This window comes from Nicotiana attenuata, chromosome 6, assembly GCF_001879085.1.
Source record: "Nicotiana attenuata strain UT chromosome 6, NIATTr2, whole genome shotgun sequence".
Classification (NCBI taxonomy): domain Eukaryota; kingdom Viridiplantae; phylum Streptophyta; class Magnoliopsida; order Solanales; family Solanaceae; genus Nicotiana; species Nicotiana attenuata.
This window is the reverse complement of record NC_031994.1, coordinates 71,002,149-71,015,708: the sequence shown is the minus strand read 5'-3', so window position 1 is coordinate 71,015,708 and position 13,560 is coordinate 71,002,149. Positions and strand designations below refer to the sequence as shown.

Below are 13,560 nucleotides of genomic sequence, written 5' to 3'. Positions count from 1 at the left end.
CCCCCGACAATGGGACATTGTCCCATATTGGAAGAGGAAAAGGTTTTTGATGGGTATATATACAATTGCACTTCTTCTAGCTCTTAAAGAGTTAAGAAGAAGGCAAGCCTCGCGTCGTTATCGTCGCTCGACTCGGCTCGGCTTCGGCTTCGGATTTGGATTTGGTCAAATGATTGATTGATTAGTTTTTTGGACCAAATTTATTTGTTAATAGCAAATATTAACAAAAATCCAACGGAATATTAATATTAAATCCAACGGAAATATTCAACATTTATTTCCGTTATCCGTTTTCAGTTTTTCGATTTTGTAACTGAAAATTGACCTCCCTCTTCAATTCCCGGTTTATTGTTGCATAAATTAGTCATTTATGTTATGGCTTTTTTACATAAACAGTCATTCTGAAGAGTTGCACCTCTTCAGTTTGAGCTCAACAGTGGCTATAAATACCAGTCCATTCTCTCCACATTTTTCATACGATTTTCTAAGTTATCCTCCTTCCTTCTGCATTGTTTTTACTTCAAAGAAAGCAACAGCAAGTGTGATTTGCTACCGAACTTTGTGTTCACTGAAACACTGTGGTTTGAAGTACCACTACACCAGTGTGTAATTTGTTCTATCCTGGGAGGAAATAATCCACAACCTTGGGTACTAGGAGGGGGTTAAATTCCTTAAGGAAACACTGTGAATTCGGTGGGCTCAGATTAATTTTTGTTTCGTTTATATTTCTGTTTATATGTTATTTTATTTTCTCCAGAATTATTTTACGAATACAGTATACTAACTATTTTGCGCCACCCATTAAATTTGTATTCACCTTTTACTAAAAGTTTAACTGATATTCAAATTTTGGATAACTTCAGATACATACACTTTTTCTTATGTTTTACTGTATTTTCTTCTTCTTTGTGCTTAGAGTTTCTTCTCCTTCTTAGTTGCAAAATGGGCTTGTTAAATTTGTTGTTGTTTTTACAATTTGATGATTAAGATTTGTGAATTGTTTAAGTATTTGAAAGTTATGTTTCAACTTTGAGCTCATTTAGGATTTGGGCATTAAATCGTGTATTGGATTGTTGAAATTCGAAAAACAAGTTTATGCTTCACAACTTAAGATTTGAAATCTGAAGATGTATTCAATAGATTAAACTACTTAATATTTGAATTTCTGAAGTTGCATTGAAGAGATTGAACTATTTCAGATTCGAACGGGGCAAAAATTTGTGCAATGCGGGTATAACTTCAATGGTGACACAAAAATGAGTATATATGAAAATGCCCCGCAAATCTCGTGCATTGATACATGGGTTAATGATCCGACAAAACCATGTATACGCTTGATTTCAGAGTTTAACAGCTTAATAGAACAATCATATTTTTCCTTATTCTATATATCTAATTCATCTCCTTAAATTTATGTGTAGGGTTTTCAATGATGAAGAAATAAAGTTTTTTCTTTTTTTTTTTTTTTTTTTGGTTTAGGAGGAAGGAGAAGAGAGAAATGTTCGGTACGAATAAAACCTTTTACTCGTATGATATAAGGTACCAGCCAACTTAGTTCTCATTTTTCTTGAAAAGGAATAAGTTTTGCTTTTTTTTTTCTTTTTCTTTTTGGGAATTTATTCTTTAAATTCTAATTATCATTTCTTTAATCATGTTCGTTACTATTCAAGGCAAATTAAAGCGTTGAAGATACAAGAGGTTCATCATCGGGGCTACTGGTGGCTGGTGCAAGACTCTAGAGGGACAGTTGACAACGACAACAACAACGATTCAGTGTATTTTTACAAGTGGAGTTTGAGGAGGGTGAGATGTACGCAGTCTTACCCTTACTCTGGCGGACAGAGAGGTTGTTTCCAATAAACTCTCAACTAAAGAAACTCTTTCATTTGATATCAAATAACAACAGTATAAGATAATTAGAAAATTGAGACTAAGATAGCAAAATACAAGATGAATTTTATCCATAGGAATGGTGTAATTAGGTCTTTTTGTTTTCTTGAGTCTCTTGGGTTTTAAAGCTGAGGTTTGTTCAGCTCAGGGGTTTTCCAATTCGCTTGTACATATCTTTTTCTTGGAAATAAAGTTGTTTCAAAAAAACATTCAAGATACAAGATTGAGGTGATAACTCCTTAACTCATATGTTAAGCCTATCATTTTCAATTCATAGTTATAGCTTGTTTGGTCAAACCTTTTTTTTTGGGCCAAAAGTGTTCATTTTTTTTCCCCAAAAATTGAGGTGTTTGACCAAGCTTTTAGAAGGGAAAAAAGTGATTTTGAGGAGAACCACAAGCAGTTTTTTAGAAGCAAAAAAAGTAGCTTCTCTCCAAAAGCACGTTTCTAAGAAATACTTTTGAGAAAAATACACTTAGAAGCAGTTTTTAAAAGCTTGACAAAACACTAATTACTGCTCAAAAGTGACTTTCAGATTAATTAGCCAAATACAAACTGCTTCTCACCAAAAGTACTTTTCATTTAGAAAAACACTTCTCAAAATAAGCTAGAAGCTTGACGAGACAGGCTATTAATATTGTTTACTTGGGCAACAAATAACAGATGGTCATTAATGAGGACATGTGGTAGGATTGCAAACTGACCTCTAAACGGATAAAATGAAAGTCAAGTACCAACGACTTACGTACGAACTGTTTTTATGAGGTTGACTCATTCAACAACATTTGACCATTTCATGTCCCATTGCTTCTGCTCTGCGCCTTCTTATTCTTTTTCTAAAACTCTCTTCTACATATGCTCACTCGTTTTTTAATTCTAAACTTTTTAAATTAGGATCAATTCACCATTATAGATTTCCTCTTTCTCCAACTAATCTAACAGTCTCAGTTGAATTCGAGGTTATTAATTCCATTTATTTAATTACCTGCAAATTTAACCTGGTTGTATAAAAAAGGTTTACATCTCAGTATACAAAAAGTTAAGCTCATACGCAACCGTACATATAATTTGAAGGTTTCAGGAGAATACTTGTATACAAATGCACAACAGCTGAACAACACCAGGAAATAGAATTGAACTTACTACTGTACACATAAGAAGTTACTAGTATTATTATATCATTGCATTGGTAACCACAAATGTGCATTGAACATTAGTGTACATCACAACTGTAAATTCATTTGTCTCCAAATTTGGAGCCATGAATTTGTCAATCTTCAAACTAGAGTAGGACTACCATTAAAAGCTTCTATTATAGTAATATGTCAGTTACTATATAGGACTACTTATGTAATAAAGTTGAAGCCCTTATAGCCTCAACCTTAAGTCCAATGCGGAGCCTGAATAAGTAGAAGAATAGGAAGACGAAGAATCATATTGATCTTCACCTGAGATTAATGTGACAGGAGGAGGGAAGTTAAGATCCAAATTAGTAGTAATATGATCATGTGCATTAGGGTTTAGAATAAGAGGAGCTTGTGTTAGTCCTGAACCTGAAGTTGATGCAAAACAACCTTTAACATTTTTGTGACTAGCCCTGTGTCCACCTAAAGCCTGGTGTGATCCAAACACCTTCTTACAACTTGAACACTCGAATCGACAACACTTGGCTTCACCTACTCCTGAAGACGAAGCTGAAGGCTCTGCTGATGCATCCACTATAATCCTGTCCCTCACAACATTCTCAGGTTCGTCGTTATCATCAGGTTTTGATCCACCATTGGCTAATAGTAACAAGCACGAAGCGATGTCGTGGTCCTTGTCTGTCATAATCATATGGGAAAGTGATTTGGGGGTTTGTGAAGAAACTTTATTTTGTCTAGGGCTAAATTCTGGAGCAGAAGTAGAAGAGTCATCGTTGTGTCGCCTGAAATTAGGAGGAGGGTTAATGCCGCGCCATTGGCGTTCAGGATGACAACGCATGTGACCAAAAAGGGCTTTCAATGACAAAAATTTCTTGCCACACTCAGTACAAGGCCGAGTAATTTTTGGTGCACTTGGGTCTGGAGGTTTTTTGGTACATTTAGGCTTAATAACTCCAGAAGAAGAAGATGACTTTGTAATTGGGAATGAATTACCAATCCTGAGGAATCTACTTCTTTTCCTTTTGGGATTATTGTGGGGTTGGTAACTTACACTTGTGTGCAAATTATGGTCTGAAGGGACATTTGTAGTAGAGTCAAACATGGGTAATGTTGATGGGTTTTCGTCTTCTATTTGAGGTTGACGATGATCAAGAAGAAAGTTACTTGAAAAAGCAAGAGATTGATAGGAATTGGAACTAGTGCTAGCATGGTGTTCCATATCTCTATTTGTTCCTAGGAAGAAGAAGATTGACCAAAAAAGTTCGAAGAAAATGGCTAGTTTTCCTTATGTAGACAGTTTGTGAGAGAAAAGGAGGGCGGTTACCTATGTACTATCAGATAATTACCGCGGGGCGGTTCCAGTTTTTACCACACAATATTCCAATTATACCCTTACTTTATCTCCAAGGATCAAAAGCCTTAATATTAATATCAGAAATCAGAAATGGATAAGCACGTCTCGCACTGTCTCCTAAACATTTTCAAACACTATAAACGGTAAAAGTTCAACTGCTTTTGCTCACAATCCTGCGGGGCACGAAGTTACCTCCACTGTGCATTATCTTAAATTACTTACATCCATATGTTGAGACAAACAATAATTAAAATAGCGATGAACATAAAAAGTGAAAAATACAATTACTTTACCTTTAGCATTTTTTTTAATTACTTTTCTTGCTCGTCAGATTCTTTTGAAGGTATTTTATGAAGAAACAGTGATATATGTGTCGAACTAAACTTTATTTGTCCTAAAAATGAACCTTTCGAACATATTATAATCCACATAAAATCATCGATGAAATGTTTCATATTCTATAATTTAATAAAAATAAACTCGAGATCAGGCATCCCACATCAAAGAATCTGTAATCATATTGTTAAAAACTTGGTAAGTTACAAGCTATTGAGCTGAACAACACTCGATCAATAACCTTTTGACAATCTACACACATTCTACATATCAATATTTACAAGGTCATCTACTTTGATAAATTACTAACCAGACCAGTTCACCTTTGAGACTTTCAAGCCCTGTTGTTGAAGTTGAAGAAGCTAGATTGAGACTGCCCAGGGACAGTTTGGTTACTTGCAGTCGAACGCGGAATGTGCTGCTGCTGGTGTTGTGGATGGTGGTTACCACATTGAACAAAGGACTGTGGTTGGGGAGGTAAATGAAAACGCGTTCCTCTATTTCCATTCGCAGCTGGAATTTGGCCTGCTTCAATCTTAAGCCGCTGCACTTCTTCCCTCAAAGTTTCATTTAGAGCTGAAAGTTATTCACGTACATTTCAGTCCTATAGTTCTAGTATCATATCAATGTACTAAGCAAGCTCGGACAAGAAAATGGAGAAATAAACAATGGCACTAACGAATATTAAAGTAGATGAGTCCACAAAAGTGAAAAAAGGAAGATCATAAAGCTTTGCAAGCCAATGATGCTATTGTTAGGTGTTTGCCATAATTTTCTTACCATATTTGGTTTTCCTATCTCTTGAAGGAAAAGGGCAATATAATTACCTTAACTGGGTTTTCCTTATTGTAAAAGGAAATTATAAATCTCCAATATTTGGCTAGTCCTTTTTCTTGTAGGAAAAGGTTTGGACTTCTATAAATTGAGAATCCTTCCTTCTCATTCAGTAGCATCCACAATGTAGCCGTATGGGGTTTGAGAGTCGTGTTTAGGGGGAGAACTTTACGGGACAAGTGTTAGTGTGTCACTTGTGTTTGCCTCTTCGTGAGGTTGTTCTCTCGATATTTTGTACTCTCTTTTATTATAGTGGATTGCTCATCTCCGCCGTGGACGTAGGTCAGTTGACCGAACCACGTTAAATGTTTGTGTCTCTTTTGGTAGATTTCTCTTTTGTTGTCTGATTTATCGTCGCTCAAGGTTTGCTTGCTATCTTCCGCATGACACCTGACTTTTTTCGGTCCTAACAAGTGGTATCAGAGCGAGGTTCAAGACAGGTTCATCTTGGTGTGTTCAGTTCTAGCTGCAACATATTTGACGATAATCGTGATTTTTTGTCCCCTGTGAAGTCCTCGACTCCACGACTGGACTAGAAAATGGAAACGTTAATAACGAAGTGGACACTACGGAATATTAAGTAGACTGTAGTCGACAAAGTGAAAAAGGAAGAAGTCGATAAGACGTTTTGTTCAAGAAACCTAATGGACTGGGGAGAATTGTTAGGTATTTGCCATAATTTTCTTACCATATTTGGTTTTCCTATCTCTTGAAGGAAAAAGGCAATATAATTACCTTAATCGGGTTTTCCTTATTGTAAAAGGAAATTATAAATCTCCAATATTTGGCTAGTCCTTTTTCTTGTAGGAAAATGTTTGGACTTCTATAAATTGAGAATCCTTCCTTCTCATTCAGTAGCATCCACAATGTAGCCGTATGGGGTTTGAGAGTCGTGTTTAGGGGGAGAACATTACGGGACAAGTGTTAGTGTGTCACTTGTGTTTGCCTCTTCGTGAGGTTGTTCTCTCGATATTTTGTACTCTCTTTTATTATGTGGATTGCTCATCTCCGCCGTGGACGTAGGTCAGTTGACCGAACCACGTTAAATGTTTGTGTCTCTTTTGGTAGATTTCTCTTTTGTTGTCTGATTTATCGTCGCTCAAGGTTTGCTTGCTATCTTCCGCATGACACCTGACTTTTTTCGGTCCTAACAGCTATAACATATTCAACTATAATTTTGCCAAATATTCCTCTTAAAGAGAATCTTTATCCTAGAGGATGCCTTTGACATTGAGCTTAAAAATTTATCTGGACAATAATTGACTCAATCAGAAAGATTTTGCTTCAGTTTATCTAGACTTTCCAGTTCAGTTCTGTTTTCTCTGTGTGTGTGTGTGTGTGAGAGAAACAAATCCTGTTTTCTGGTTAGACTTTTCTGGTTCTTTTAGAAGACCTGTTTAGGCAAAGAATAATGATTTTTCCAGAACTACATCAAAACAAAGAGTTGAATATAGTAATATACTCCAAACTCAAACAAAAAATTCTGAAGATAGAGCTAACTCAATATAAAGAGCTGAAAATTTAAACCTACATTCAAACCCAGCCGAAGATTGAATATGGGAAGAGAGCAATTGTAGTTCCGCCATATATAATTATAAAACAGGTATTTGAAAAAAGATGTCTCCTCTGACATGGGTATAAAGGGTTGTCTAGGTGCGTGAAAGAGGAGGAAGATATATGGGGGGGTGGGGGATGATGGAGACTCTGAGTATCAGAGATGTCGGTCTGAGGTGGAAGTGAAACACATAAGACAAAAAGAGAAAGGAGAAGAGATGGATAGCAGAGCACAAAAGTGACAGTAGTATACATTTGTGAAGAACAGCATTGTGTTTTACCAATCTCATTAGCTGGTACAGTGAAACCCATGTTTCTCTTTAAATGTGATTGCAGAAAACATAATCAGAATGTTTCTCAAGATGCTCTGTTATTGGAGGATTTTTACAGAATTTTGTTTATTCGTAGACCCCATACTCCTGCTCTTTTTCTTTGTTATATTAACTTTAATGCTCTTCCGTGCACAATTTTCTTTGAGACCAGACTGTAAGCTTGAAAATTTATAGTATCAAATTATAGTAAAGGCATACCATCTCTAAGATGTGCTTGTTGTTCCAAAGCTTGCAACCGAAATTTGAGTTCTTTGTTTTCAGCAGCTATTCCAGAAGTGTCTCTCTGCATCAACAAACAAAAATAGCGTGAAAAGACGGTTTAAAAGTTTTACATGTTTTACTTTGTGGAAATGACCCTCTGTTGGTTTTAGCAACAATGTGTGATCTCTTGAGAATGTTACATCCAGCAATATATTTACAATGCCAGCCAATACACATTTATAAAAACAAATATTGACAATAGCCTTTGTGGGCACACAGTATGCATCATGTGGAAGTATCTTATAGCCCGTTTGCCCAAGCTTCTTTTTGGCCAAAAGTGCTTTTGGCAAAAAATTGAGGTGTTTGCCAAGCTTTTGGAAGGAAAAAAAGTGCTTTTGAGGAGAAGCAGAAGCAGTTTTGGAGAAGCAGAAAAAAGTAGCTTCTCTCCAAAAGCACTTTTTTGAGAAGCACTTTTGAGAAAAATACACTTAGAAGCAGTTTTTTAAAGCTTGGCCAAACACTAATTGCTGCTCAGAAGTGCTTTTCAAACTAATTAGCCAAACACAAACTGCTTCTCACCAGAAGTACTTTTGAAAAAAAGCACTTCTCAAAATAAGCTGATTTTTGCAGCTTGGCCAAACGGGCTATTATTCTATGTTAGTCCCAAAAAAGAAAATAAGAGCAAAGGGTTGAAAAGCACCATTAAGCCATTATGGCCAATAAATAGGTCAAAATTGAGGTTGGACAGTAGCTCACACGGTGTGAGCCCCTCATCCTTTACCATTTGGTGAGAGATCGAATCCCGCCTATGTAAAATTACCCTCCCCTTTCCCCTCCCCTCCCCCTAATAGTAATAAAATTAAAAAAACAGGTCAAAATGGAAGCTTTACTAGTACAAACTAGATACTCATGATGCAGTTAAAGTAAAATAAATACAAATCATTCAGACATCAAAAGAAGAAAACAGTAAGAGTAATAGAGTAGCATATTGATGCATTGTTAACAAGTGCGATGGTACAACTGCCGAGTATTAACTTAGGTTCCACCAGATTGTTGGTACTAGCGGCCACAATGAATTCTTCCTCTGATATTGGAGAAATGCTAGACCAAGATTATACTGTGGAATACTTAACTTATGAAGACTATTCTAGACAAGAAAAGTTCACTTTTTAGCATCATCGAGAGGTGCTTCCACTTAGAAACACCTGATTGCAGGACAGACTAGTGAGTGAAAATGAAAAGGTAGAGGAACTGTTTGCACCAGCACCCTACAAACTTTCAAAGTGTAATGACCTAGGCATAAGTAGATATTTGAACAGCAAAAGATTGGAGCGACACTAAAACTTGAATGGCATGACAAACAAAGCTTGTTCCGCAGCTTCTTTCACAACATCTGAATTTGGGTTGAGGCCAATATATGATAGAAGCAATTGATAAATAACTACTTGGATATCTTATAAAGTGAATACAAAGATGATACAGCAATAGTATATTCCAGTGTTTTGGAGAGCGAGAAGCGGAAGTGAAGCGAAGCGTGCGCTTTTTTCAGGTGAAGCGCAATTTACTACAAAAATAAAAAATATTAAACAGGCATAGATAAATGACCAAGAACTCAATAAAAATAACATATTAAGCAAATCTTTCAATTCTTAAATTAAGAAGTAAATAATAGATACACCAGAACTAGATAGTCAATAATCCTCATAAGTCATAGCATATTAAGCAAATGCAAAAGCAAATCACAAAGGGAGCAACATCCTATTCTTCGACAAGATCTCCAAACTCTTGAAGTGTCATCACGTTTGAGAAGAGAAAAAAAACAGAACAGAGAAAAAAGAAGAGCAAAACATAGAAAATAACTGCTGCAAGTCGAATAACCGAAAAAATAGAAAAGAAGAAGAGAAAAAAGAGAAGAAGAGAAAAGAGAAGAGGTATCGAGAGGAAGCAGGTAAAGCAGAGAAAAGATGAAGAGGAAGAGAAGAGAAGAAAGAGAAGAAGAGAAGAAAAGAAAGAGAAGAAGAGAAGAGAAAACTTACCTTGAAAGAAGTCGCAACAGTCAAGAGAAGAGGAAGAGATGTCGCAAGGCATGCAACAGTCCACTTGAAGTAGATGTTTTGGAAGAGAAGTAAGAATGTATTCGCAAAATTTTAAAATAAAACCTTAGGCAGTCGTCGACCTCGCTTAAGCGAGCTTTTCTCACTCGCCTCACTTCTCGCTTCTCGCTTCTAGGCCTGAAGCGTTCACTTTTAACCCATGCCTCGCTTTAGGGCAGAAAAGCGCAAGGGTTGCGCCTCGCCTCGCTTAAAGCGCAGAAGCGCTCGCTTTTAATAACACTGGTAAATTCTAGACCCAAATGAAACAGTACAAATTTCCAAATAAATGAACAGCACAGGATTGCATTCATTACACATACCAGTTCTTAAAATTAGAACACAACAGAAGAGCTAACAAGCAAACTAAAAATGTTGGCCATATCATTTTCATTGGGTGCAAATTGTATAGAAGAGTCGACCAGCAGAAAAGATGCTTGAAACTTGAAAGAATATATGCAAACTCTCCAGAAATATGGCAACTTTTCTGTCATAACTGGGGTTAAAGAAGCCCCAATCTTGGTTTCCAAGTCATACAACAAGCCCATTTATCACTTACAAAAAAAGCCCAATTCTCCAGAACCAAAAGTCTCAATCTTTTCCACATTCACGAATTATTGGAAGAGAGTTACTTATTCAATAAGTTCTGTACAATGACTTACTCCACAAAAGAAAATTAGGTCATTATCATTGATCATACTTCTTTATCAGTTAATTCTTTATTTGATTGCAGAGGCTATATGCAAATTTTAGAGTTCTTCACTAAATGGGTTAGTCGATGTTAGGATATTTCGTCTTAGCCAACTAACTCTGTATTTTCGTTTCGAAATGTTCCTCTGGGTAGTAATTTGATCGACCAATTGTTCGACCAGTAGTTTGAGGTGAAAATGACTTTTTCTTAAATATACAAACTCGATGAAAGCAGAAAAAGAAACCATGTAAGAGTATGCAATTACTAACATACACAATCAAGATCAAGGGCATCAGGTGAATTGAGCCAACGTCACTTAGTTTAGACATCAAATAAAGCTGAGAGCCCTTGGTGATGTTGTGACTTTGATGGATACATACATTGTATTAAAGGTATATTGCTAAACACGAGGTTATTCAACATGTAAGATTACTTTAGACAACATAATTTCATAAAGTAGATGAATGTCACATGTATATTTCTGAAAAAAATTCAGACCTGAAGAACTGTGATCTGTGCAGATAGAGTGGTGGCTTCAGTCTGCAGAGTTTGCACTTTCCTCTCTAGCTCACCAGTATAACGAGTTTTCCGCTCCTTAGAACGTGCAGCAGATTGTCTGTTGGCTAAAATCCTGTAAAATTGCATGAAAAGAATAACTCCATTAAAAAGCTAAAACTTGCAGCTTGATTGGAGAGTTCTTATCCGACAAAAGCATATTATTTTGGGAAAAGAAAAGAGAAGACCAAAAAGTAAATGGTGCCACAAGATCTAGAAAAGAAACAATGCAATTATGGCCTTCTGTAAGAAAACTTTCAAATTCAAAAGTTGACCTAAATGCTTCTACCAGTGGCGAAGCCAGAAATATTTTCAAGGGTGTTCAAACTTGAAAGAAGTAGAAAAAAAAATTCCGACAAAGGGTGTTCAATATAGGTTTTATATATCTAAAATCAATATTTTACTTATATACACAGTGGAATTTTTCGTAATTTTTCGGCGAAGGGTGGTCAGTTGACCACTCTTTGCTAAAGGTGGCTTCGCCCATGGCTTCTACTTTATCAATGATTCCCAGTTTACTCTTCACTCTCTAACATTCAGCAGCTTAGAACATTATAGCTTCCTTCTATTTGGCTCTATATCAAGCTGTATCACCATAAAAGTTGCAATAGCATCTCTTCCTCAACACAGTAGCCTGACTTCTCTGTTAGGAGCTACTATTTAGACTGCAATCAACTAGTTTGTTTGTTTTTATTTTTCCTTCTAATATGCAGATGAGAAAGAAAGCCAAATCCCAAGAACTGCAACTACCATCCACTTCATGAATCCAACATAGCAAGTTAAAGACTTTATCGACAACTGAAATAACGCTATTTGGCACTCCAAAGAAACAGCAAATACTTAAAAACCAAGAACTGCAACTACCATCTACTTTTCTCCATTTTCTCACCATAAACCATTTCATAACGAATTTAACCCAATCAAAGGTTTCAGAAGACATTTTTGCTCAATCACTTCTGGAAAGAAGACAAAGTTAAACCCAAATGATTCCAAATTCAAGGCTAAACCAAAAAAAATTAACTTGCAACCTAAAATTCTAACACTGCAGTAAAAAAGATGAAACCTTTTGGCTCTCTTGGGATCAATCAGGGACAGCTCAGCAAGCTTGTCAGGAGCCATAGCCTTCTTCACAGAAAGCGATTCAGACTCAAAGTCAAAAGACCCATCCATGGAATTGCTATGCCTATGACGCGGGCCACCACCCATCATCTTATTCTCCGCCGCCGCAGCACCAAAGTCCAGTCCATCGAAAAAATCAGCATCCACAGAGAGACTACGGTAGTGGGACAGCGGCTTAGGGTTATTATCGGAAGGCCCAGCTGATAACGCCGGCCCAGCTGACGAAGAATCAGCCGAATTTGCAGGCTGCTGCTGCTGCATGAGGGACGGCGCCTGAACATCGAGGTTGAAGTCAGGAACGACGTCGTCTAAGAGGATGTCATCGTCGAAGTTTGGAAACCGGAAAAAGGTTTCGGATTGGGCCCGGCGATGACGTGACCCACGGGTCGGAGTATCCTGCATCTGGTCAAGGTCATTTTGACCTGAAAGGAATTGGGCCTGAATGGGCTTTCCGGCGAACTTCGGGTCCATTCTTTTAAGCTTCTGAACTACTATTGATTTGGAGGCGGAGGAGAAGAAGAAGAAAAATGTAGGGGTGGGACCCAGGAATTGGCAGTAGAAGCAACGAAGAAGAGTAACATGGGTATTTTGCTGGCGGGCTGAAAGACTAGTAGTAGAGAGCTTACAGCAAGTCAGCGACAAGCTTCCACAAAATAAGGGGTAGACTTGTCCAAAGGACAGGTATACTTTTAATTTTTACTTTTTTAATTCTTTGAGTTCTATCGGTCATAAAAAAATAAATTTGATTACGAGAGAAATTTGTTTGTCAAAGTAACAAGCTACCTTTGTTTAATCCCTTTTCTACCACCAAATGATGCTAATTGTGTATTTGTGCGCGGGTAAAATCGAGATAGCCGAGGGCTTCCACAGATCACAGTTCGGGGAGGACGAATGGTGCGCCCGGGACTAGACATGGCCAAGCATTGAGCTTGAGCAAAATGAAGAACCGAGACTAAGGGAAAGGCGATTAAACAAGATAAATAAGGGGCCAAAATATCCGCCCTTAACTGGATATTATGGCGCAAATCTCTCCTGATATCAACTGCGTATCAATGTTTACTGGAAGAAAAATATTTTTTTACCTTACTAAGACTTGTACCAGGAATGAAATTCCCCTACTATATAAAAGGGAGAACTTTTTTTATTTTATTTGAGGACCACTGTTGGCACGCATACCAAAGCAATAAAGTTAATTTTTGTTCTCTAGCTATTGTTTAAGGTGTTCTTCAGCTGTTTGTTTATTGAGCTGCAACCGAGCTCGTTCTGAGGGCTGGATCGTAACCAATTTCAACATCCATCATAAAGCTAGATTTAATCATCCATTGCATTTGGTTTGATTGTTTTGTTTTCCTTTAATTCAATTATTTACTGTTCTTAGATCATTCGTGTTAAATTAAATCACATATCGTTTAAATCGCATATAAATTCAATTATTACTCATTTTAAGGGTAAACACTAA

The 13,560-nt window shown here is 36.8% G+C and overlaps 1 protein-coding gene across 1 annotated transcript; it reads right to left on the bottom strand.

The window, feature by feature from the left end:
* LOC109227173 (transcription factor VIP1-like) lies at positions 4,828 to 12,949 on the bottom strand. Its single transcript, XM_019392229.1, has 4 exons — positions 12,046 to 12,949; positions 10,926 to 11,058; positions 7,644 to 7,728; positions 4,828 to 5,301 (listed from the first exon to the last, which is right to left on the bottom strand). Exons 1-4 carry the CDS (start codon positions 12,570 to 12,572, stop codon positions 5,060 to 5,062), a joined length of 987 nt encoding a protein of 328 aa, XP_019247774.1. The 5' UTR covers positions 12,573 to 12,949; the 3' UTR covers positions 4,828 to 5,059.